The 24,873-nt window shown below is 40.7% G+C and overlaps 1 protein-coding gene and 1 long non-coding RNA gene across 2 annotated transcripts; one reads left to right on the top strand and one right to left on the bottom strand.

Annotated features, from left to right (window-relative positions):
- Positions 1-5,157: 5,157 nt before the first annotated feature.
- Positions 5,158-19,980, top strand: LOC141926199 (uncharacterized). Its single transcript, XR_012624069.1, has 3 exons — positions 5,158-6,281; positions 6,443-6,600; positions 19,653-19,980. It is a non-coding gene; the product is annotated as an uncharacterized LOC141926199 (long non-coding RNA).
- Positions 16,997-23,613, bottom strand: LOC141926195 (opsin-VA-like). Its single transcript, XM_074831618.1, has 5 exons — positions 23,253-23,613; positions 21,489-21,699; positions 20,789-20,906; positions 18,583-18,822; positions 16,997-17,458 (listed from the first exon to the last, which is right to left on the bottom strand). The coding sequence occupies exons 1-5, from the start codon at positions 23,611-23,613 to the stop codon at positions 17,228-17,230; spliced, it is 1,161 nt and encodes a 386-aa protein (XP_074687719.1). The 3' UTR covers positions 16,997-17,227.
- Between the last annotated feature and the right edge of the window lie 1,260 nt (positions 23,614-24,873).

The raw sequence follows: 24,873 nt of genomic DNA, 5'->3' as shown, positions 1-24,873 counted from the left end.
AATAAAAAAAAAAGGACAACCCAAAAAAGTGAGGTGCTGTCATAGTAAATTATCTGGACTAAAAAGAAATCTGTGTGCAGCACAGAAGCAGCAAAGAGGGGTATGTTTATCTTGTAGCAGCCTAGTATATGAGACCCTTAAGAGGATCCCCAGCTTCACGTTATTTGGAGAACTAAATAGTAACATAGTCATACAAGGTGCTGTACTGAAGGTCTTCATTCTTTAACACTGAATATGAAATAAGTGGACCAAAATTTCCATCTGCAGATACAAAAATGGAATTAAGACACTTGGTTTCATACAAGATTTTGTATAGAAAGAGTACTCCTTAAAAACTGCAATGGAAACAGTCATGATGAAATGCTGATGTGATTATTTTAAACCATTCATTAAGTATATACGAGTAGCAAATTCAAAAAGGCAAGTCCTAGTATTAATTCTGTATAAATAGAATCATAGAATCACAGAATGGTTTGGGTTGGAAGGGACCTTTAAAGATAAGCTAGTCTCACCCCTGCCACAGGCACCCGCCTGGTCCAGTGTCTCACCACCCTCATCGTAGAAAGTCCCCTCCTTATTTCCATCTAAACCTACCTTCTTTCAGTTTAAAACTCTTGCTCCTTGTCCTGTCACTACAGGCCTTGGTAAAAGTCTGTCTCCTTTCTTGTAAGCCCCCTTTCTATACTGCAAGGTCACAATTAGGTCTCCCAGAGCCTTCTCTTCTGCAGCTGAGCACCCCCAGCGCTCTCAGCCTGTCCTGACAGGGGAGCTGCTCCAGCCCCCGGACCCTCCTCTGGGCTCGCTCCAGCAGGCCCGTGTCTGTCTTGTACTGGGGACCCCTGAACTTGGTGCAGTATTCCAGATGGAGTCTCACAAGAGCAAGAAATTATTTTTATTATATTGAGAAATTATTAACTAAAAAATCAAATAATTTAAAAATATTTTTATTAAATAAAAAATGCTTTTCTACTTTCTGGAGGAGTATTCTAGAGAATGCTCTCGATTTATTTGGCTGTGAGCTCTTAATTTTTAAGATATTATATATTGTTCAGCAACTTGGAGGAAAAATTCCTACTAACTAATGACTGAGGAATAAATTACAATAGACACAGCTTAGGACATATGAGCTCTCTCCTAGAAAGACATTGGCACAATCCCAAACAACAAGAATAAAAGCTTCTGAAAATATTTCATCTACATGGCACCACATCATTCCCTTGCACTGTATCCATTCATACGAGAAATATTAAACAGTTAGTGCTATTCCATGTATCAACGGCTTTAAAATAACTTTCTGAATTATGTCTCAGCAACATAACAAATCACATTATCAATTAGCTTTTATAACAGAAATGACATTCCATAATATATTTGAGCATGAAAAGAATTGGTCAGCTAAAATTTATGTAATCTAAAAAATGTGAGGAGAAAAAAAAAATCATGGTGAATTTATTGATAATATTCTAGGACAGGAACATAATTTGAGTAGTAGGTAGCTGTCCAAGAAAAGTGTGTGGTTCTGAATGGTCTGCAGGGAAGAACTGCAGCAAGTTTGCTACAAAATATAAAACAAAAAAAAGAGAGAGAAGCTCTGTCATCAGTCCCTGGTGTAACTGCACTAAAATTAAACTGCCGTAAGCAATCATTCCGCGATCTCTCATCGCACACGCTGCTCTCCAAAGCCAGGCTAGCTGGGCCTCAGCACGTCTGTGCCCCCACTTTGCAAGGGGCGTGGTAGAGCAAATGCCAGAACTTGGCAGCTGATGGCTGCGGGTATTTGTAGGCAGGGCAATCAGAGCAGATTTGAGATGGTAGTGAAGATACATCCCCATGACTAGTTAAGCCCATTGGGCTGAGTTTGAACACTAGTTTAATGACTTTACCACCTGCTAAGCCTTCTGACCCCTGCTTTGGCACCCTGTCTGACCTGCAAGCTACCCAGGAATAGGATGTCAGAGGGGGACCCAACTATTCCGTACAAACACAGGTCCCTTCCTCTGTATATTGTGGGTGAAAGGCCAGCTCAATGGCTGTAAAGCCCCAAGGAAGAGCTTAGTAAAGTACCTCACAGGTATTAAGTAATTCATGCCTCCAACTGAAGTGTCTGTGTGGATACAATAACAGTTAGTAGCATGAACTTTAACAACGTGTCAAATTAAAACCAAAGTCATGTTTATGTGTCCTGAAATATTTACCAGTCTGTGGAAGACCTGAGTTACTACTCAGGTAATGAGTAGTTAGAGTTGCTTCTCTGCCAGTGAGAGCAGAACATGGATGGTCTTTCATGAACCTAGTAAGTACCAATTTCAAAAGCAGTAGTCACAAAAATCTTCATTTAAGTATAAGAAGAGAGGAAACAATTTTAATAGATTGCGGCTTTCTAGAGGATTGCCTAAGACTTATGACATGAGGAATAATTTTAGAACACTTAAACCCATTTTTACAAAAATGCGGTATGAAATGTTAACAATGTTGCTGGTATGTAAAATATAAATTATAATATTCCCTGAAAACTGAATCTTGCTATCTATTTTTTAATATTTTTTTAAAGATATTAAAATAAACATAATCACAGTAGTCCATCTACCATGGAATGTATTTCTCCACTGTCAACAGAGTGTATGTGTACTAAGTCAGTGTTAAGTTCAATACTGTTGAAGCCAACAAAATAAATACCCCTTTCAGAAGTAAAGGCCTATATCTTAGGCTAAGAAGATACAAGAAATTAAAAGAAATAATCTTCAGTAACCATAATCTTAAGCCTTAGTGTTTTGTGTCACCATCAGCAAATGAAGATGTCGTCAATAGAAATTACATACATTTGACAAGCTTTCTGAAAATTTTCAAACGTGACATTCCCCTCTTTTCACTTAGCTTTCAGTTTGGTGGCAGTGTCCTTTACTATGGGAAATATTTAGGCAGATATTTATCACTGAACCACTACTGTGATTTATTTTTCCTTTATTTCATATAATGCTTCAGCCTGACACATGGCAGAAGAGGGTGAAAACTGACAAGCTGAAACTGAAAGCGAGATCAGCACTGAGCTCTAGTGCTACATTCTTTTGTGTAGCTGAATGTTCGTGACCTACGACTCTTCTTGATGGTCTCATACTTGACATTTACCATTTGAAATTAAGACAAACCAGATGTCCACAATGATGAGCAGCTTTTCCAGAAATTTCCAACAGGGCTGCACTAATTAGGACTTTGTGTTTATTTTCTGAACATACATCTGAAAATATTTTTTTGTAATGTTCTGTATTTCCCTCTAGCCTTTTCCATGACAATTTTTTTAAAGGAAGTAAAGTTACTGTCCCAAGACCAGTTGCTTACCAGAATGGACAGTTCAGACTTCCATTTTTTATGAGCCCTCTCTACCCGTATTCAACAACTCAGGGGTTGTCATAACAACTCCTCCACACTACAGGTGCACTGAGATAAGGTGCAGGTAAGAACACTGAAGTAAATTGAATCATGTCCATTATTGTCTAAAATTCTTTTTGTGGGTTGTTTTTTTTTTTTTTCCTTGATTTTGCACAAGTATGTCAATTGTGAAAGAAGCTGATAGTAGCTACACTGCAGGGAGAGTTGCAGCAAAAAGAACCCCAAAACTGGGTTTTTCAAAAGTGCAGCTAGTAATTTTCCTGGATGATCGTAAGCTGTACTGACTTCCTTATGAAAATATTCTATATTATGGGTGTTTTATTATCTGACTGGGTACTAGACCATACTTACTAATCATATCACAGTGACAGTGTCCACGCTGCTACTCTCTGTCTTCTTTTTCTGTTTAATGCCAAGATTTTAAGAGAGTGATCACTGCTCACAAGTTGGTTTGATTAGCACAATGAAGGCATGATCACCATCAATCAGTAAGGGAAAATGATTTCATACTGTAGGCCAGAAGTGTTCATTTGGCAAACTGCTGTGGATGGCATGGAGAACAAGCTCCCACGGACAAAGTGAACTTGATGCAAGAAGAGTGACAGTGGCATTACAGGTAGAGCTGTAATGTGCACTATCCTGGAAGAGAAGAGGAATGTGGAGGAAAAAAGTTTGTGATGAAAACATTTAGTCTGCTCAGAGCAGACATCTTGACCCTCATTCTAGTATTAATGAGCTTGTCTGCTGAAGTTCTCAGCATTCTTGGCGCAGCCAGAACAGTCTGTTCGTCTACTGATGTGACAGGTACTTATTAATTACCTGTCAATACACTGTCAGAGAATTAACTAAGAATTTCTGTTGGAAGAAAAGAATGGGTTTCCAAAATACTTGCAGTTCTGTCATGTCCTCAGAATTTATCTGGACTTTGTAACTCTTGAAGTAGCTTAGAGAATATAAGATAAATGAGTATGAAGTATGTTAGAGCTGAGGCATGTAGATCACTGTCTGTAATCACTTGGTTAATCCTGATAGTGAGGTAGCAGCTGAATTGCATTTAGCAATAAGCATGATATTGGCATAGCAGTTAATACAGGAAAAACTATTCCAAGACATGGTCACTGAATCAGGACCCCAATGTCACTTAGAAATCACAGGAGATATCTAAACATACTGCCTTCATCGTTGACTAATAATTAATAAAAGGCTAGAACAAAATGCCTTGGCTCTTGTAGGAGCTCCTACCTACCAAATCAGTGATATCTGCATAAAAAAATGCAATCGCTCAGTTCAGAAAGGGTTTGGAGGGAACAGTGCCGTCTTTTCCATGCAGACAGTTATCCATGTCCAGCATCCCAAATTCCCAGCCCTGGACAGCCTTCATCACCACCTGAGGTAGAGTGCTGTGAAGCAATTTTTCAAGAAAGCAAGTAGATTCAGTTTTTCCTACCCGCATTAGTGTCCTGGGAGAGCATCAGTCACAACGTCTAAGAAATGTGAACTAGTACTCTCATTGTCATATACAGCAGGCACTTCTTTTATGACTTGCCAAAGGAAATGGAAATGTTTTCTCCTGTCATTTTACTTTAGCCAAGTCATTTTGAATCTCGCTAGTGTATTCCATTACACATTCTTGCCTGATCTGTGTTTCCTAGCTATTCCTGCTGGTGAGCTTCTCGCTGGAACCCAGAAACGGGAGTCGGCTCAAGGCTCAGGTACTCTTTCGCAGTCTATGCAGGATGTAATCTCCCCAGTTGCCAGCACCCACACGTACAAGCCTTGGGTGTTCATGGCGCTACTCCAGTTGCAGGTACTCAGACCTCTTATCCTACTCACTGGCTACTCAATAGCTTATTTTGGCAAATGGAAGTTTACTCATGTTCACAGATGCCTGCTCAGAACAGAGAGCGCAGCCCTGCACTTAGCAGTAGGGTTAATGAGGAGAGAGGTTGGTTGTGGTGATCCAGGGCAGGCTTCAGTCAGGCACTGACTAGCAGCCTGTTACCTGCAGCTGACCCCCTTTCTCCTCTGTTTCCCTGCACCTGGTACATCTTGAGCCCTCCTTTTCCCCACCTTTGGTCCTTCCTCTAATCATCCCGTCAGTCTTACCAATTCCCATAAACACCTTAAAACATCTCATACTAGATTTTAAACTTCCAAAACTGTTTTTCCCCCTGCAGCCCATGTTCTGCTGTAGGCAATGACCCCCTCGGAAGGGTTTCTCTCCCTTCCCGTCTCAGTGAGTTCCATCCCAGGGCAACAGGCTGTCGTCCTCCTCTGACAGCCCGGGGAGTGGCAACATGCTCAACTCCATACACTGGTCACTGGAGTCTCATCCTTGTCACTGCTCATCCGAGCCTCGCTGGGCTTTTGTGTTTACGATTGTGGTGGTTTAGCCCCTGCCAGGGTCTGAGACCACGCGGCCGCTGCCCCTCCCCCACAAAGGGAGTGAAATACAAAGCCCCAAGACTGAAAGAAGGAAAGGTTTAATACAACAATGCAATAGCAACACAACAAACAACAACAATAACAGTAATAGTGATGGCAATTAACAGAGCAAAATAGCTACCAAATACAGCAGTGGGAAGCACGATGTACAAAACCACGAGCGCCCACGCCAGGAAAAATGTGACCTGCCAGGATGTGATGTCCGCATGGTATCTGAATAACCCGGCTAGAGCTCCCCCCCCACTGCTGAGGAAACTTAACCCTATCCTGGCTAAACCAGGACAACGATGCTGCCTGTGGTCCGTAACCTTATGTCACCGGTGCGTGCTTCCTCCTGTGCTGCTGCTCCAGACCAAATACTACCTCAGACACACACGGATCAAGATTTGCTGGGGTGGACTGGGAAGGCATTTCTCCAGCTGAGGAAGATGATTCCCTGGAGCTACATGGTCAGTATGCTTTGCCTATTCTGTGTCTGTTCTAGCAAAATGTGAACAACTTAACCATGTTCTGAATTTTTATCATATATGGAACAGAAACTGTTTTCAGCTTGTCAGTGGTAACAGCATAGCTTTAGCTTTTAACTGTACATGGTTTGTGTGGACCCTAGATGGAGAGAGATTTCATCCCTAAGGACTCGTTCCCTGCAGCACACCGACGGCCGGGCTGCTCGTGCGGCTGGTGCATACCGTGGACCTGCAGAGAGGGGGAAGCCCCGGTCCCACCGACAGCCGGAACAGAAGCCAACACCGAGACATCTGTAACCAGGTACCTCTGTCAAGTATTTATACACTGGTTGTTCTCCTGAAACAGAAGTATGGGTTCTATGTTCTGGCCCAGGCAGAGGCAGAATTTAAGCAGTACCATTCCCAGAAGTAAGAGAGATGTTCACGGTTACGTCTGTGCAATGGAGCAGTGTCTATGTTTGTACCAGCATATTGGCTTCTGTCTGGTTTTGTAGGTATTTTTTTCCTCCTCCAACAGAGTTCATTAGTATTTGTCCTGAATGACATTGACTTTTATTCCATCTGAAAATACCTATTTAGCATTTTTTGGTTATTAGTATTGGAAGTACTGACATTAGAAACCTAAATGGTACATATATTGAAATAAATTTGCACCAGAGTTCTACAAGCCTTTCTGCTTCTTCATCAGTATGATTCAAGGGACATGGCCTACCTCTGTACTCAATCAAACAGGGCTATGTTGGCCAATATAATCTAATTGTTTGACATTTTTATAGCAATTCATTGAGACTAAAGAGAGATGACTACATTAATATCTTGATGCAGCTAGGTAATAGCTGAGCTAAAACTGATGTGCCAAATTACTGAAAGGCTCTTAAATTCTCTTACAGATTTTAACTCTTTGTGACAAAGAAAATGAAAGAGGCTTCGATATAAATATAATAAAGAATAGTACAATTTATAATATGAAGTATTATAATAAAGAACATTATCATAAATTTTCTAAGAATCTTCTCTTCACTAATAATTTACAAATTATATCTCTTAGTAATTGAGATGAGAATTATTGTTAATGCTCATGACTCTGTTTTCTTGGACAATCATTTTCACCGAGGTCAAAATTAAACAGAAAAGGTTTTAGCTGATGAATAAGTATTTTATTCCTCCAGCGAGTCTGTGAACAAACTTGTCTGCCCTGCACAGATCTGTGGGAACAGTCAGGCTGGAATAGTGGGCGAGGAATATCATGGAGACTCAAAGCGTATGTGAATGCTGGGCCTACTCAGGCTTAGGCGAGTCACCTTATCTCACCGAAGCACCCATCAAAACCCTCTCTCCTTTATAAGTGTGTGTGTTTGTTGTGAGAAAAGGTCTCCTCTGAGTGGGGTCACAGATCTGCAGGTAAGAGCAAGCTGAAGGAGAATGTTTTTGGGCTGTTTTGGTCTGAGTCTGGAGAAGTGGTGAATGGAAGAGAAAGCAGGAAACAGAGAAAAAGCAGGAATTAGTATTGCAGCTAAAGCCAGGAACACAAATAAATGTGTTTATTGGTTTGATTGCTAGTTGCCTTTTTGCTTTCAGAGCCCTTAGCAATAGAGTCAGCGTGGGCAAGGACAAGGTCTCAAAAGTGGACACTCTGACATGCGATTAAGTGAATTTTTACCAAAAAACAAGGTAAAAATATTTGCAAAAGGAGCAACCTGACTATCAGGAGATGCAAATAGCTGAATTAGAGGTAATCTCCACCTTCCCTGTGATGAACTTATGATGAACTTCTGGTAGAGCTGGTCCTTAGTAAGGATCTCTGCCCTCCTCCATGCCCTTTCACTTTGAGCGGGTAGTATCTCTATCAGTGTTGAGCAGTTACATGTGGTTTTAGGAGAAACAAAATCTGCATATCAAGATACTTGTATCTTCAAAAAGCAGTAGCGAATCCCTAGAGAAGCTGTGTTGTCTGTTGCCAGAGCAAGAACATGAAAACTTTTTAAGGTGCACCAAGACATCATTCAGTGACTAAGCCCTCACCTTCTTCCCTGCTAGGGCGTGGTGGGGCGAGTTGATCTTACGACATTTTAAAATGTACTCTTTCTCTAGATTTGAGGATATGGAAAACTGCCTGGATAGTCTACTTTTAAACCTCAGCCTTTTTATCTCTTACTGAAATAATTGATTTTGAAAGCTATTTTGAATCTTATTTTTTTTTCCCCATGCCAAAATTCAACAGAAACTTGTTTATATTTCTCAAGAACATACAGTCTCGAGAACAGATTTTTTTTCATCGCAAGAAAGTGCTGGCACAGCAATAAATGCAGAGCCCCTGTTGTGGGCTACTGCAGAAGATATTGTAACTAGGAGACAGTGATCTCAAGCAGAATTTAGACAGAGTTTAAACATAGGCCTTGGCTGTAGAGACCCGTATGTTAGCATGAGTGACCTGCTATCTAACCTGAGCACATCCTGACGTCAAGTATACACTGCCTTTAACACCACCACCTGTACGTGGTGCTGTAAGAGGTCCTTCCAACCGAGCTGTGTAAGCATGTGTCGCTTGCAGTAACCTACGTTGTGCCAGCTAGAAAGTCCAGCACTGTAAAGGTTGGTAACTTTGTTCACTTGGAAGAACATCATAAAAGGTCGGAACACCTCCCCACGGATGGGATCTGGCATGCCATGAGCTACAAGGAGGGTCTTGTTCCATACTGAAACAGCTGGGGTTCCAGCATCAGAAGGGTCCTAAGATTGTTATTACCTTTTCTGTAATTCCCGGTTTTTTACTCAGTAAACCATTTAGCTAGCCTTGAGTGTCAGTGCTTTTCTTACTGTTATCCCAGAGGAAACCAGCATGACCTCATAACCCAACAGTAGCTCTTATGGCAATGATAATTTATATTTCAAAAAAATAAAAATGCTATTTCCATTATAAACAAGTAAATTGATGGATTATTGCTGCTGGTTTTAAGCACAAACACAAAGTAATTATCCCCCAGTGTCATGGAAGATTTATAGGAAGGGCAGTTATTTTGTCTAGGTTGCATCATTAAAATGTAATAAATGATCACAAAGCAGAAGACTGGTGTAGTGTTATATTGCTAATTTTGCAAACTGTAGATAATGCTATAAAACTTTTTTTAGAAAAGGGATGTGATTTCTAGGCATACTTTTGGTGGCAAAACAAAAATTCAAGGACACAAGAGGCTGTGAAGCTGTCCACAATCAAGTGTGAGCACATTGGCTTTGGCAGCATTCACACCTTTTAGTCACAAAATCTTAAGATCTTTAACACCTCCGATGGAGTAACCTACTTCTTGTATATGGTAAAATGTTCCCGTTGTGCTCTTACCACATAATGCCAGAGGTGTCTCTTCAGTCACTGTGTAAAAACCCTTAAAAAAAGAGCCCGTCCCCCGCCCCTTTTTTTTTGCTTGTAATTCTAAAATTTTTTTTCATTGTCTTACACTGAAAGACTTAACAATCAACCTCTGGGAACTTTGTAACACTTTGCGTCAGGGCTAGTATTGTTTGGTTGGACTACTACCAGTGCGTCAAAAGGTGTTCATGCATCTAAAAAGTACTCTCTGACAGGCAGGAAAAAAAGGTCTCCTCCTCCTGAAAAGCATTACTGAAGGTATTTTAACATGAAAACTCCTACTGATTCTATTATTCCTTGTTTGTATCAAAGATAGGAACATCTCATAAATCCAGCAGCTCACTAGAGACAGGGAATGTTAATGCTGGAGAACTGGTAAACATTTACAAAACCCACTTGTTCATACGTGCAGAAGGTAAGAACCAATGCCTTGTTCAAGGAAATGGCTTTTCCCACAGTTAAGGGAGTACTCCTATTAATAAACCAGGCAAAATCTGGCCTTTACCAGAAAATACTTGTGAGGACCTGAAAAATAACAGTGTTATGGACAGTGAGAAATATTGCTGACACCCTGTCTTTTATGAGAATGATTGATTAATTGTTGTTCAGTGTAGGCTTTGCTTGATGGAAATAAAACATTTGTGATGCCTCTGTGGTCCTATTAAGACTAATTAATTCCTTCTCCAAATGAAATGAAGACTAATTATGCTCTAATATTAATTTCCTATTTGTCCAGAACCACTAATTTTCATATCACCCTGTTGCAGCCTACATTTTTATGTCTGTGCTTGCTGCATGTCAGTGTTTGTCTAACAGGGTGGCAAAATGATATAAGACAACCATAAACGTAATCTATTAAAGTGTGCTAGAGGGGCTCGTGCGAATGGAATACATTTCAACTCTTCACAGCAATAGTTAGGCCATGAGCTAGATGTGGAATTAGACATGAACTGTTTCTTCATCAAGTCTCAAGATAGAGCTTCACACTAGGAACACAGGTTTAGACGATGAACCCTTGTGTGTTACTTAGATCCTGCTCAGGTGTTTCTCAGTATATTTAATTAAATTATGAACTCTGTTCAAAATAAACTACTGATACCTTCATGCTAGTCCCACCACTCCTGACAGACTATGAACAAATGCCCAGTTATCCCTGTTTTTCTCAGACACTTTCTATACCACCTCCATTTCTCCTGCTTTGCTGCTTTCTTCCCTTGACAATGCAGAAGCGGTTCTCCTCAGAAAGCTGCTGGGCACACTGCACCATCCCCAGACACCACCTCATGTCTTTGACACTCCTGAAGTCAGTGGCACCTCATCTACCATCTTCTACTTCTATGGCTCAGATTTCACCTGTTTCACCCTGATAAATTGCTTCTCAACAAATGTCTGTTAACGTCTATAAACCTAGCTCTCCAGATTACATTTCCCACTTGTTTTGCGGTACTGATTACATTCTCCATCCTAACAACCTGCACTGCATCTCACACTACCATTGTTTTCCTTATAACTCCTTGACCAGTCACTCAGGGCATGGGACTTTCTCCTTATCTCACCATCTCTAAGTTCAATCCACTTTTTCCTGCATAACCTAAGCAATTCCCTCCACTCCTGTGGATTCCTTACTAACAGCATGCAAATCTATCTTCTTATTTCTAATGTGTCTCCATCCTTCCTAGTCCTGTGTTTTAGCCAGCCTCTGTTCCTGAATGTTTCACAATTATTTTCAAAGTTGTATGTCCAAAACTGTGTGTCTGATCATCTCTTCTGAGATTCACATGACTCCTACTCTTTCTTTCTCCTCTTATCAGTCAATGACAAAACTGTCTCCTCTGACCTGGGGAACCATCTTTGTTCCACTTTGGCACAGATATTCTGTCCGTGTCTGAAATTATTATTTCTAATCTTATTTTTTCCTCTGGCCACTACTACTATGTTGCCATATCTCATGTAACTACACCCTCTATTTTATTTTAGCCATACCTCTATGATGTCCACAATACCTATTGCAGTGCATGGAGAAGTTTCCTGTCTTCACGAGCAAGAGGCTCCCTAATTCTGTCCCAACGACTCCTCATTTGTTGTTATTCTTGTCATTGAGAGCAAGTGTTAGCATCTTTAACATATATCTAATTTGCTTTTTTCATACTTACCTATTATCTTCTTTAGTGCTATTCTGGATCTGTACAATGCTTCTCTAAATTTGAGTTGGCTGTGAAATCTGTAAACACTTTTTATCTTCTGTGTGTCTAAATACTACCATCACACCTTTAATGATCTGAATAAGAGCAGACAGTCGAGTGCAAACAGTAAGAAAGTGGTTACAATTCCCTCTCATTTTAAAAACTAACACCTTGACAAAGACTTCTCTGTGAAAAGAATACTGCCAGAGCTTTGTCATCCAGAGAACAGCAACAATTTGAAGCCTCTAACAGGAAAATAGAGGGTTTTTTCCCCATGTTTTCTTATCATCTTACAACTTTAATAACCAAGAAGTACAGAAAATGCTGCAGTTTCTAAACTAATTTTAAATAAATCTAAAAGTCAGTCCCTTAAAGTTATCTCAAAACTGTTTCCCATGAAAAAAATTTCTATGACAATAGTTTTTGCACAGAAAAAAAAAAAATCACCATGTTAGAGCTTTTGACTGTGAAGGTATTCATGTGGTTGTCGCAGTAGTGCTGCAGGTGGGTAGGCTGTGTGGACTCCTGTACCTGACCTGGGGAGAAAATCCTGCCTTCTCTTTCTAGCACTTGTGACTAGGCAAAAGGAAGCAGGGCCTGATGTTGTGACCTTTCAGTGTATTCCTATATGTTCTCTCATTCTGAGGATTCCTGTTTTGTTCCTATTGTGCTGTAGTTCTCCCTTTTCCTCATAAAAAAGCCCAGGTTATTTGTCTGCTCTGTGGCTGAAATGTGAGCACTGCCCTAAAGCTCCTCTATGAATGCCTGCCTGCCTTATCACATGTGGAGCCCAGTAATTCAAAGCCTGATGTCAGAGGATCCGCCCTGCCCGCACAGTGGTAACGTGACCTACCCCTACCCTCGACCTGGCTGTTAGTCTGTTAGGTGGGTGCGTCTTCATTTTTGTTACGTGGAGACGCTCTCTTTGCCTATCTTTACAAACTGGTGTCCTCAGTTCATTTATAGATGCAAACCAAGTTTTCCTTGGTGAAACAGTCTAAAAGGCTCACCAGTACTTCATCATGAGTGACTTGCATTGAGGAGGATATAGCCAGTTATCAGATGGCTAAATCTCATTTTAACTTGCTATTTTCTAAAGTTTTCTATACATTTTTACATTGTGTTTTTCTTTGCCATTACTGAAGTTTTGATGCTTTATTCTGTAGTACAGAGCTATACTGTATGTATCCTCACCTTCGCAGGAGATAATTCTGTTGCTTTTAATTAAATACTAATACTTCTGCCAGTGCTTCATGATTTAATACATCCAATACCATTAACATGTGATTAACCTAGGTCAACATACCCTTGAAAGAGAAAATCTGAGTCTTAAATGCAAAAATTTTTGCTTTCAAATCATACCTCACTGTTTTAACAGATTAATGAGCACAAAATATGCATACAAATAATAATTGAATACCTTACACTTCCTGTCTAACAGTATTTCCAAAACACTTAAAACAGGCATATATATCTCTTCACTTTTCTCCTCCAGATCCCACAGGATTAATGGTAAAGAAATGAATCATGAAAGGATGTGGCTGTCTGAATGAGGTTCACAGTTTGGGTTTAAGATTGAGCACTGCAAAAGTTCAAGCCCACTGAGGCCAAAATTATACTGTAAAAGACAATCACCTCATGAAATTTTGTGAGATGAATACGAAGACCATAGCTATCTTGCAGTAAATTCTCACATGTGCAGCTCATTATGTTATTTGTAGAGTAACTCCCCTCTTTGGATGTTACCATTCTAAAATGAAATTGGGGCATTTGAATATGAACAATCCTTCTACTCAGAAAATATAAAAAGAATAAAATTGAGATTAATTTTGAGTCTACAATGAGTTAAGAGGAAGATTGCAATGTATAAAAATTGCTTATTAAAAATTAGGTTTTTAAAGTATTACAAATTACTTCTCTATGTCTGGCAACTAAGTTTCTCTAGCAAAGAGAACTGTCCAATAGCTACACAGGGTAAAGGGGGGTGAGGCCCGGATGGCATAGTCATGGCTCCCCTTTGTGAGAAATGTTAAATGGTATTTGCAACACCATGAGATTCCTACAGCACCAACTGGCTTGCACCATTAAAGGCAGGATGGTGGAGTTAACCAGGGTGCCCAAAGGGAGCCCCTGGCTGCTCCCAGGTAGTACCCATTGAGCAGTGCCTTCTTCCTGATGCCCTGCCCCTTGCTGGAGACCATGTCCATGCCTTGTGGTGTCTGGCATGGCAGCAGCTACCACTGTGCAAGGAAAACTCACCGTGCGGCAGGTCTCTCTTTGGAGCAATGGCACAGATACTCCTGCCCTCCCCGCACTGGCTCGCTCCCTCCAGTAACTCCAGTACCTCGGCTTCCTGTCAGTCCTGCCCTGCAGCCGGCCCGCTCGCTTTCCAACCGCAGCAGCTTGCCAGCACTTCTGGGCACTTCACCCCCTGCCTGGCCAACCACCATCGCTTCTTAACTGCTCATCTTCTGCAAAGGACGTGTCTTGTGGAAAGGTCCAAAGAGCTGTCTCATGCTTTTATAAGATGCAAAACAAAGCACACGACTGGGTCCTTTGCACTCACAGCTGTCCTGTGAGAACAGTGGGAAGTTGGGTAAAGGGGAAAAAGAGCAGGGCCAAAGAAGCTGACCACTTAGTGTTAAGGGAAAGCTTTACAGAAATACACTCGCTGAAGGACTCACATTTAACCTATGCACTTATAAAGGACCTTTTAACAGAAAGATCTTATTGAGTAATTCTTACATATTTGATGAAAAAAAATAATAGTCATCAGCAGTTACCTAAAGCAGGTATGCATAGCCACCTATTATAACGTGTTTGTCTCGAATGTCAGATACACTACTACCTGAAGCAGCCTACCCTTCCTCCCCCACCAAACTCCACTTTGCCTTCAGAAGTGAGGGCTGCAGATGGTGGGACTCCCCCAACACACCCCCACGAGAAGGCTGGTGACAGAGGAGTGAAGAGCTCATGCCTTCTCCCACATGACTGGCATTGCTGCTTCAGTGTTTAGATTGCCTTCACAGAGCAGAAGCAAAATGCATCAGAGAGCCAGGGCTGTGCAGAAATGGGGGGGCTGGATTATCCTGTATGCCCATCAGCGTAAATGCTGCAAGGGGCCACCAGCAGGAACGGGTGGCCAAGCAGCCCACGTGAGTGTGCCGGGGCCAGAGCGGCGGCAGGGCCATGCTGCCCATGCCTGTCCCTCCACCCCAGCGGGGAGCTCCAGTTTTTGTCTCCTCTTGAGCACAAGAATTGTGAAGAAATCAGCTTTGCAAGATACCAGGGTTTCAGGATATGTTTTGTACCGTTTCCATGTTACCTTTCCCTGATCCCCATCTGCTGCAGGAATGGTTCTTGACTTCCAACTCAGCAAGGTACTGCTGGGACTAGGTCTGACCACAGGTATCTCAGGTAGCCTGTCATTCCTTTTCGGGGCAATATAGTTTTTCATACTGTAACATAACAAAATAAAAAGAGAAGAAAAAATTGGCAGAAACAAAATGTCTTTATTCTGTGTAAAGAAACTGTAATTTTTTTGAAGTAAAACTGGACACTGGATGATTCATTCCATATCACATTTCTATTGCTAAGGCGTGTACAGTACTTAGCTAGTGTAGCTTCGCTATACCACTATGGAGCAACATTTGTTTCAGCTGGTGCTGTATTAATGTCTGTAACTAATACAGACATTAATCTGTAATGTTAATGAAATAATGGTTTTCCATACTAAAGCATTTAAATATAGTCAGCCATTGCCTTTTCTTCTAAAATGCATTCAATTAAGTATATATCTTATATAGGATTCAAAATCTGATACGCCAGCTCTCAGCAGCATTTCACACAATGTTGACCAAAGGCTGTTTAAAACAGAAGTCTGTCTGTCTTTATTACACTCATGGCCTTTTTGGTTTTGCATGTAAGTGACATTCCACTAAAGCTAAGTATATTGCTGCATGTCATTGTGTGAATTAAATATATGAGATGGAATTCAGCCATGGAAAGCTGGCAATTTCTATTCTTTTTCACTGTTTACAGAAAGCGTATTTATGTTGCACTGCTTGCTTCTGATATCAAAGGTGTCGTAACAAGTTAATGACTTATGCCAGGATCGGTATGTCAATTAAAAGTAGTGAGGATATGAACGCAGAAACAGCAATTTAAGGACTGAAGGGACAGAGACACAACTGCTCCTCAAAGGAGAACAGTGGTGCCACTGGCCACTCCAAGGTGCCTGCTGGTGGGCTAGGACGTTGCGCATGCTTTGTGGGGAGGCACGCCCTGGCTCAGAAGTGAGAGAGGTAAAAATGTGCAAATAGAAATAGAGACAGTCAGCGTGCTCCAACGTCATGTGGCCCAGCACACACATAATACCTGTATTCTCTAACCACTAATTTCTGAATATTGGAATTGTTAAGAAACGGAAATAATAGTTGTCACCTGGAGATACGTGCTCTCAAGAACGTGATAGAGCTTAGCTCTGCACAGTGCGGGCACATACAGAGAAAAACTTTTTCCCACAAAGCTCAGCTTCACAACTCTTAAGCTGGGCTACTGGCCCTTTCTCCAGCATCCCTGCACAGCTGTACTTTCCTATACCCTGCTAACTCCTCTTCTAAAGTTGAGTTCCATTGGAAGGGACCTACAACAATCATCTAGTCCAAATTCATTTTCTTCAAAAGTTGCCACGAGCACAGATTTTCTTGACAAAGAGGGAATGCAGAGAGAGGATACAAACAGCTCTTGATAGGGTTTGTTTTAATAAAATAGTGCTTGGGAGTCCAAGCTGCTGGAGATTGTAGTGGCCCAGATGAGGTTCTCATCAAGGACAGACATAAATGCAGAAGCCTCTGGCTTTCTCTGCTTTTTTTAGTAAAAATACCCAAACAAACCAAAAAAGACCTGTTCTTTTCTAGTAAAAAGCCAAACCCAAACTCAGACCTGTTCCTCCCTGAACCTCCATTGGTTGAAATTGAGTCAGCTGTGTGCTATTATTTATTGTCTATTACCATATTGAAGCCATGTGCCACGTCATGGTTTTGTCCAGCTGATCAAGGAGCTGTCATCAGCATAAAAGTCTCCTGCCCTTCCTGTGCTACCTGCCAGCATTGCAACACAGGCTTCCTCTTATGTTATTTTCAGGAGCAAGCAGTCTGTGAATTGGGAAGAGGAATGCAGTGGAGAAAGGGACCCACTTTATGGCTGGGTGTTTGACTGCAACTGCAGAGCCAAGAAACTTACACGCACTCAGGAGCCTGGAATCTCAAAAGCCTGTGTCCACAGGAGCATAATATCCACACTGACAACATTTTTTTGTATTAATTGATGGAAACAAGGAAATATGCTGTAGCACTGCACTAATGATCATACCTCCCACCCTACATGGGACAGATTTTGTTTTCTGAAGCTGCCAACTGAGCAAGAGACTGGCAATTTCTGTGTTCGTCTCTGGTTCTCCTCTTAGAACCGGTGCTACATACTGCCATGGTGGACATCTCGCTGCCTCTTTTGTCCTGGGTTAGCATTGCTCTCTCTGAAGTCGGGTTCATGTTGGACTCTGCAGTTCTTATGGCACTGCAGCTGAACATTTGAATCAGGCACTTCCTGAACTAGAAAGTTGAAGAAAAGAAGATCGGTCAAAACACATAAGGAATTTTAAAATAAAGCAATCTGTGTCTTAGCTAAAACTCTTGGAAATTCTCTGATTCAGTTGGGAATATAAAGAAATAGCCCCATAAAATATATTTTCCTGTGCCACTATGAAGAACTCTAAAATTGAGAAATAATGACATTCTAAAAAGATTCAGACTAATGGAAAATCTTACTCTAAAAATGGTTTTCCTTTTCTGCTTGTTACTAAGCCCATCTAATGAACAGAGATGGTCATTTCTCCAGGCTCATGAGTTGCTTCCATATTCTAATACCCAGGTGTTCAAAGATGGTTTGTTTCCGTGTTACTCATCTCCATGAGCAGGGTAAGACCAGCATACATCTGACATGCACTGGGAGACCAGGGCACTGTCCATAGGATGTGAGACAAGCAGTAGCTCTTTCTGCAGGACTGAATAAATAAGTGTATTCACTTCTTATTCAACAGTCACTTTACTATTTTTCTTCTTTTCAGTTATATGCTTATACTCTGTTTAATGCCGCCACTCTTAGTGGCTACATTCACTGCATAAATCAGTTCGTTTGTTATTGTGCCTGTTACTGCAGTGAACACATCACTCCGGTTCATCCCCTTGTCAATTCTTCTTCTCTGCATCCAATTCTCTGCCCCCATTCCAGAGAAGAAAGTTCCCTGCAATGCTGCTACCCTCCCTGTACATACAACCACAAACGCAGCATTTCCTCTGACACAAAATCAAGCTATTGAAGACTTCCACCCCATCTCAAAATCAATTCACTGGTGTTGCATTCCTAAAGAATTACAAGAATGTACTGGGACAGCTTTGAAAATAGAATTTACATACAGAAAACTAACTGGTGTTCACGAAGGGCTGATTTTCCTTTAAAATATCTAAACCTAATAATTATTAACATTCATATTTTAATGATGCACAGAGGCTTATGCTATCTTCCAGTAGGTAGATATGCAGTGATTTTTTTTTTTTTTTAGTTCTAAATGCAATGCTAGTTAACTAACACATAGGTAGGTAGAAATAATTCATTATAAAGCAAGACAAAAATAACAAAATATGACTGTTAAAGACACTTTGAGAGCATACAGTACCTGTTTGTTCATAAAGACATAAATAATTGGATTATAAACAGTAGCTGTTTTGGAAAAGAAAGCTGGAATTGCTGCCAGACAAGGATCCAGCTCAATGGAGGGATATGCAGTGACTAGGATTGAAAAGGCTGCGTATGGCATCCAGCAGATTAGAAAGGCAATGATCATAACAACCACCATTCTAGTCACTTGTCTTTCAGGTTTCCTGGTAGTTCCCAGCCTGCCTTGCGTATCTGACACCTTTAAAGAAAAGATAGAAGATTCTAGAAAACAAACAACAAGGCCTCCAACCAGTGAACTTAGTGATCTGCGATGCTGGAAGGAAAGACATACTCTTCTTAAGTATGGCGGCACACAAGGATGCTGTTACTGGACCACAGGATGTGAATGTTACTGCTGAGGCACATGAATCACTGTACACTGTCATGACTAAATTTTCTTGTGCTTGAGTATCTTTTACTGTCAAAGTGAGAGCAAAAAACAATTACTGGGGCAATCTCTGTGTAGAAATCTAATTGCAGTCAGGCACACTTGCAGCCTGTAGAAACACTCCCAAGCTGCTCCTCATGACTAGGCTGAAGCTAAAGTAATGGCATGGGTTTGCTGTCCAGCCTCACAAAAGTTAATCTAGTCAGGTAACTTCATGGGTGCTGCAGCAGCCCACCCCACAGCAGTGCAGAAATGCCTTTAAATTCCATCTGTGAGGAAAGTAATCCTAATGATTTCAGTCAAATTAGAGACAAGATTTGGCCTCTATTTAGAATGCCAAATAACAGAATACAATGACCCTGACAGAATGAACAACTGTCAGTATCCGATCACAGTAAGTTACCTCTAAAAACACAAAACAAATTAGGGCTACTGATAAATCTGTATGGCTCTAAAAGAACCTGGTGCCAGGTCTTGCAATAATACATGCTAATAAAATAAGAATTTTTGGTGTAACATGGCCTTTTAGCTTTCCACAATAACATTATAACTGAATGGAGACATTTTCCCTAATAACCCTGGCACTGCACTCAGATAAAAGTTCTGGATATTCAGAATAACAGAATCAGTTTTTATTTTAGGAGAGTCTGAGTCATCAGCAATGATTTTCTTCAAGGATGGTCCATATCTTGTACTTCACGCCCCTGCCTTCATGCCAGCAGACACTGTGCTGCCCCACCAGGAGTGCTGCGAGCAGCCGTGTGCCTGCACTGCAGCACACGTCAGCCCGGGAAACTTCTCGTGTTCAGTACTGAAATCAACCTCTCCCCGCCATTCAACCTTCTCTCCCTACATGCCTCCTGGAGGAAATCAAGAAAATTCCATTTAGAGGAATCACAGTGTCACCTGAAATATGCATGATCCCATCTGTATTTTCTAATGAGAAAATAAAGTATTTCTTCCATTTCCCTTCTGTTTTGCTTTACTTAGAGAAAACAACACTCAGATACAAGCATTTGACTATCCCAAATACTTCAAAAACAGTAAATTGAAGAAATTTACTGAATATATTACTGAAGCAATAAGCAAGGCAGCTTTGCAGTAAATAGAAATAGCAATATTGTCCCAAAATATTGTCCCCAAATCCTGTCCAAATAGGAATTTTCCTATTCTACTGTTGTCTTTTTAACTTTTTGCAGATTCTCTTTTGTATTGGGTCAACATAATCCTTAAATAAAATTCAAAAGCATTTCTCAGGTATTTTAAATATTCCTGGACAATCTAATATTTTATTTACTAAACAGCATTACATTATTTACACATGCCGCATCTTATTCTGCATGTAAGTGTTACAGAGTATTAGCCAGCACTCCTAAGATTTACAAATGCAGTCATTTTAAGCTAAATTCTGATTTAGCTTGTTTGAGTCTTAGGAAACGTCACTGAATGGAAGTACAATTGTAAATAAACCAATACTGGATCATTCAGTTTGTTTATTATTTATGAGGCAGACATTCTTTCATTTGTATGATGTTTGCCTAATGGGATGTACTGATAAGTGATGCAAACTGCACACTTTGAAAAATCATTTCTAACCATAGCATGAATTTCTGTGTGTAAGGATAATTATATAACACAGGATGATAACTGAGTGCATTTGCTGCCTCATAATTTGAACTGATTATGTCTGATCTTTATTAGAAAATCGAATACAAAAACTCCAAATGTTTGCATACATACACATTTAAAGAATTTACTTGTAAGTGCTGCTTCTTACCTTTCTTAGCTTCCGCATCAGTTTTCCATAGGATACCAAAATCACTGATAAAGGCACTATAAAACAGGTGGTGAAGAATGCAATAATGTACGTATGGTCAGTAAAAGCTCCTGAGTACCTGTATAAAACACAAAATACACATTGTGTATGTATTACTAACGTGTGTTGTTACTACTTTTTTTTAAGTATTAATTTTGCTCTTCAAAGCTGTCACTAGCATTTTTGTCAACTGTTTTCATTCCAAGTGCCCTTTTACAGCTCTAGTCCTATCACCAGATGGAGCCCTGGGCCACCGCTGGCCATGGGCTGGGACAGGATCCCATGAGGGGTAAGCACAGCGTCACAGGGTGGGAAGGGACATGTGGTCCAACTTCCTGCTCAGAGGGGAGTCAGCTATGTGGTTAGACTAGGTTGCTCAGAGCTTTCTCCAGTCTTCTGAAAAATCTGTCTTTGTCCTCTTTGAATCCTGACAAAAAGCACAAGGTATAGGATGGTTATTTTCATTAAAAATGGAAGCGCCTCCCTTTAGAATTTTTTTTTTTTAAATCTCTTCTTGGCAGATTTTGCTCAGTTTTGTTACAACTTTCTTTACATCCATTTTGCAGATGTACATCATCTTTAAACCTTTCAATTCCTGCCCCTGAGATGTCCTGAGCTGTAAGTTCCATTTCTTTACCGTACTCTGCAAGACTGGCCTTACCAATTAGGCTCACAAGTAGTTCCAATCTTACTGGTGGTGTAACTGCTCCAACCCATTGTTGGTGGAATGGTCCAAATGAAGGAAAAGGTCCACACAAAGGCAATACCTAGGGCTGCATGCTTCCCCCTCAAGCGCGTATTTCCCATGGGGTGGCAGATCACAATGTACCGCTCAAAAGCCAACAGAGCAAGAGACCAGAGAGCAACTATGCCTATAGTAAAAAAACACAGTCAGGATCAAAACTTGGAAAAAAAAAAAAAAATTGAAAACTTGATTCACTGAAAAGCAAACACCATCCCACATCACAGAATCACGGAATTGTTTAGGCTGAAAGGCATCTTTGGAGGTCACCTAGTTCAACACCTCCCCAGACTCAATCATGGCCCAGGCAGCAGGTAGTGCAGGATCAAGGCCAGTTGGCTTTTGAGTATCTCCACAGATGGAGACTCCACAGCCACTCTGGGCAACCTGTTCCAGTGTCTGACCACCTGCCACATCAGGCACCATTTCCATCAACCCAAGTTCTGAAAGGATGTGCAATTTATGTACATTATTCTAATATTTATTAAGAGCACAAGATTTTAATATTTGTTTAGTTTGTCAGTCTACTGTATAATGACTACAAAACCAAGCAGCTAATTGAGCCATTTAACTGACGTTGACTTCTTTTTTTCATTTGGTTCTGCTCTGAAACAATGCAAACTATGTGTAGCTTCCAAATTTACAAATTAAGATATATCTTCAAAATGCTATCTTTGCAAGAAATGTCATATTTCAGACTGTCATAAAACTCTAACCTACAGACAACTGCTCACAACATCAAATTTATTTTACCAGTTTCTTAGGCACATGTCACCTGGTTGGCCACCAAAATCTTGAAATAGCCTGATCTTTCTTCATGGCACATGGCTTGCATGCCACAAACTATTTTAGTAGCACTGTCTCTCACCGGCATTCCCTCTGTGTAGCTTAGCCAGGCTGAGAGCAACTGTGGGAATCCTTTTCACACTGAGGATCAGCAACGTGTTTGACTTAGAGCAGTGACAGTCAGAAGGCTGTCTTCACTATGCAGCTTCAGAAACAGGAAAAGGGAGGTAGGAATGAATGTCTATCTCAAGTAAGTAGAGTCCCATTTTAAACTAATTTCCCATTTATTCTGCAGAGGTGTATTTACACAGGGAACTATGTGGTGAGGATATTCCCTTTTAGAGTACTTCTAATACTTTTTGTGTAACTAGTGAAGCAAAGCCAAGAAAAAGAATCACAAAAAGATGTAGATGTGCGGAGTGACTGTTACAGGTGTGTCACGGTTCCTCAGAGCCACTGGAGGGTAGCTAACATAAGGTGTTTCTGCGCCCTGATATTTTCCACAGTTTAATAGCAGCCACTCTTTTTCTCTCTCTCTTATTTATCCATATATGCACATACCTAAATCCAAACCAAAATTCACATAATGAATTTTCTCCTAACATTGTTTTATCAACGCCCCCAACACTGTTATTCTAGTAGCAAGCTTTTCCTCATTATATTAAACATATTCAATGCTCAGTACACATGAGAAGCCACTGATACATGACAGAGATAGTGATATATGTTATTCACTCACACATGAGATCCACTACAGAATATATGTAACTGGGGAAAGAACTGGTTAGTTCAAAGGCATGCAAAGTCAGTGACGTGGAAAGCTGCAGGATAGCTAGTAGAATACACTGAAGGAAGCTGAAGAAAAGAACATACAACTACAAACAAAATCAAGCTTACCAAAAAATGTGACAGCAAATCCTTCCAGTACACAAGCCCAGTATCCCATATAAAAATAACCTTTCAGATTTGTTAAAAAGCTGATGGTGCCACCAGTCAGTGAGACCAGGAAATCAGCCACAGACAAATTGACTATAACATAATTGACAGGTTGTCTCAATTGCTTGAACTTAAAAGTTACCAGGATTACAGCCAGGTTCTCAGCAAGCGACAGGGAGGTCACCACCAACATTACTGCTGCCAGGAGCCTGAAGTGCCAGGGCTGGATGGAGTCCAAGGGACGACGGAAGGGATCCCATCTGGCAGGACCAGAGGAACTGGACAACAGTGACTCATTTTCAGGTGCTCTGAATGAATCCATTTTTTAATCTCTCACTGGCAAAAATAATATTGTATAATACTGGAGTTTCTAATCTGTAAATAGTATTTAAGATTAAAAGGAGAAATTTGCTCTCTCTAGCAGAACTGTGAACAAAATCTCCATGCTTCTGCAGTAGTAGTCCAGGAAACAAAATTTTGGTCAGAGGAAAGTTTAGTGCAGTGCAGTGAATGTGGGAACAGGGATGAGCAAGAAAATCTTAGAGCAGCTTCTGCTCCTCTCTGTCAGTAGTCTGTGTCTTTATTTGTAATAAAACCCAGCTATAAAAGCTGCCGGTTTCCTCCTCCTGCAGCAGACAACAGCAGTGCTAAAATATCCCTCAGATCACCCCTATTCTACAGAGAAAAATGAAGCGTTGGCTTGGAAGCCTCCCTGACCTTTAGCACTATAACAACGAAGCTTTCCTTCTCTTAATAGTAAGGGTGGAGTGATGCTCATGCCCTGCACTTCGGGGAGCACAGCAAGGGGGAGGCTCCCACCTGACTTGCTTTCCTGAAAGAGGGCAGCCCTGAGAAGATGAACAGGCAATGAGACTGCACTACAAACCCCTGCCCACATCTCCAGCTGGCTTATGGCCTCAGAACTGAAGTTCCAAATTAGGTAAATTTTCTGTGTTATTCAGTGGAATTTCAGCTTCTATCAAAGACAGCACAGTTTTTATCTCTGATGAAAGCATAATGTTTATAACTACAGCTTTAGCACTAAAAACTGAAAGATGCACAACAGTATTTTAAAGATAGAGTTTGTAAATACATGAAAAGAAATAAAATCAGTACAGCATGACAACAGACAGCAGGAAAATTAATAGCTAGTCATATATTTCTAATAAAAATGACTGGATGTATTTGCACTCTTTAATAATTATCAGCAGTTAAGATTTACTTATGTTCGTTTCCTGAGATGAGTAGCTCAGTCATCTCTGCACCCTAATGAGACACAATACTGCAACAGATATTCTAGTACTCCTATACTAAAGGGCTGCCTGTAATTATTCCACAAATTAAGCTAGATACCCCAAGAATATGGAGATCATTCAGCTGTATTATGAGAGAATACTTTGGGAACATAACTGTTAATCAGAGCCTCAGAGTATTAAGCAGAGTCAAAAATACAAAAGCAATCCAGTTCCCGTACTGGAGAGTTCACACTTGGACACACACCATGTACAACACGTGAAAAAACAAACAGAAGCTGGAGTGAGAGTGAAAATGAGTAACGCTACCTGCCCATACATTCCCTTGA

The sequence above is a fragment of the Strix aluco genome, chromosome 7 (assembly GCF_031877795.1).
Source record: "Strix aluco isolate bStrAlu1 chromosome 7, bStrAlu1.hap1, whole genome shotgun sequence".
NCBI classification, from domain to species: Eukaryota; Metazoa; Chordata; class Aves; order Strigiformes; family Strigidae; genus Strix; species Strix aluco.
This window is presented reverse-complemented; position numbering and strand designations above follow the sequence as displayed.

Bases quoted from the DNA above. Each gene is read 5' to 3' on its own strand.
- LOC141926195 (XM_074831618.1), bottom strand. From the start codon at position 23,613: ATGGATTCATTCAGAGCACCTGAAAATGAGTCACTGTTGTCCAGTTCC. The intron at 21,700-23,252 runs GTAAGCTTGATT...TTTTTACTATAG, and splicing joins ATTTGCTGTCACATTTTTTG to GCATAGTTGCTCTCTGGTCT. The intron at 18,823-20,788 runs GTAAGAAGCAGC...TTTTCTTTAAAG, and splicing joins TGATGCGGAAGCTAAGAAAG to GTGTCAGATACGCAAGGCAG.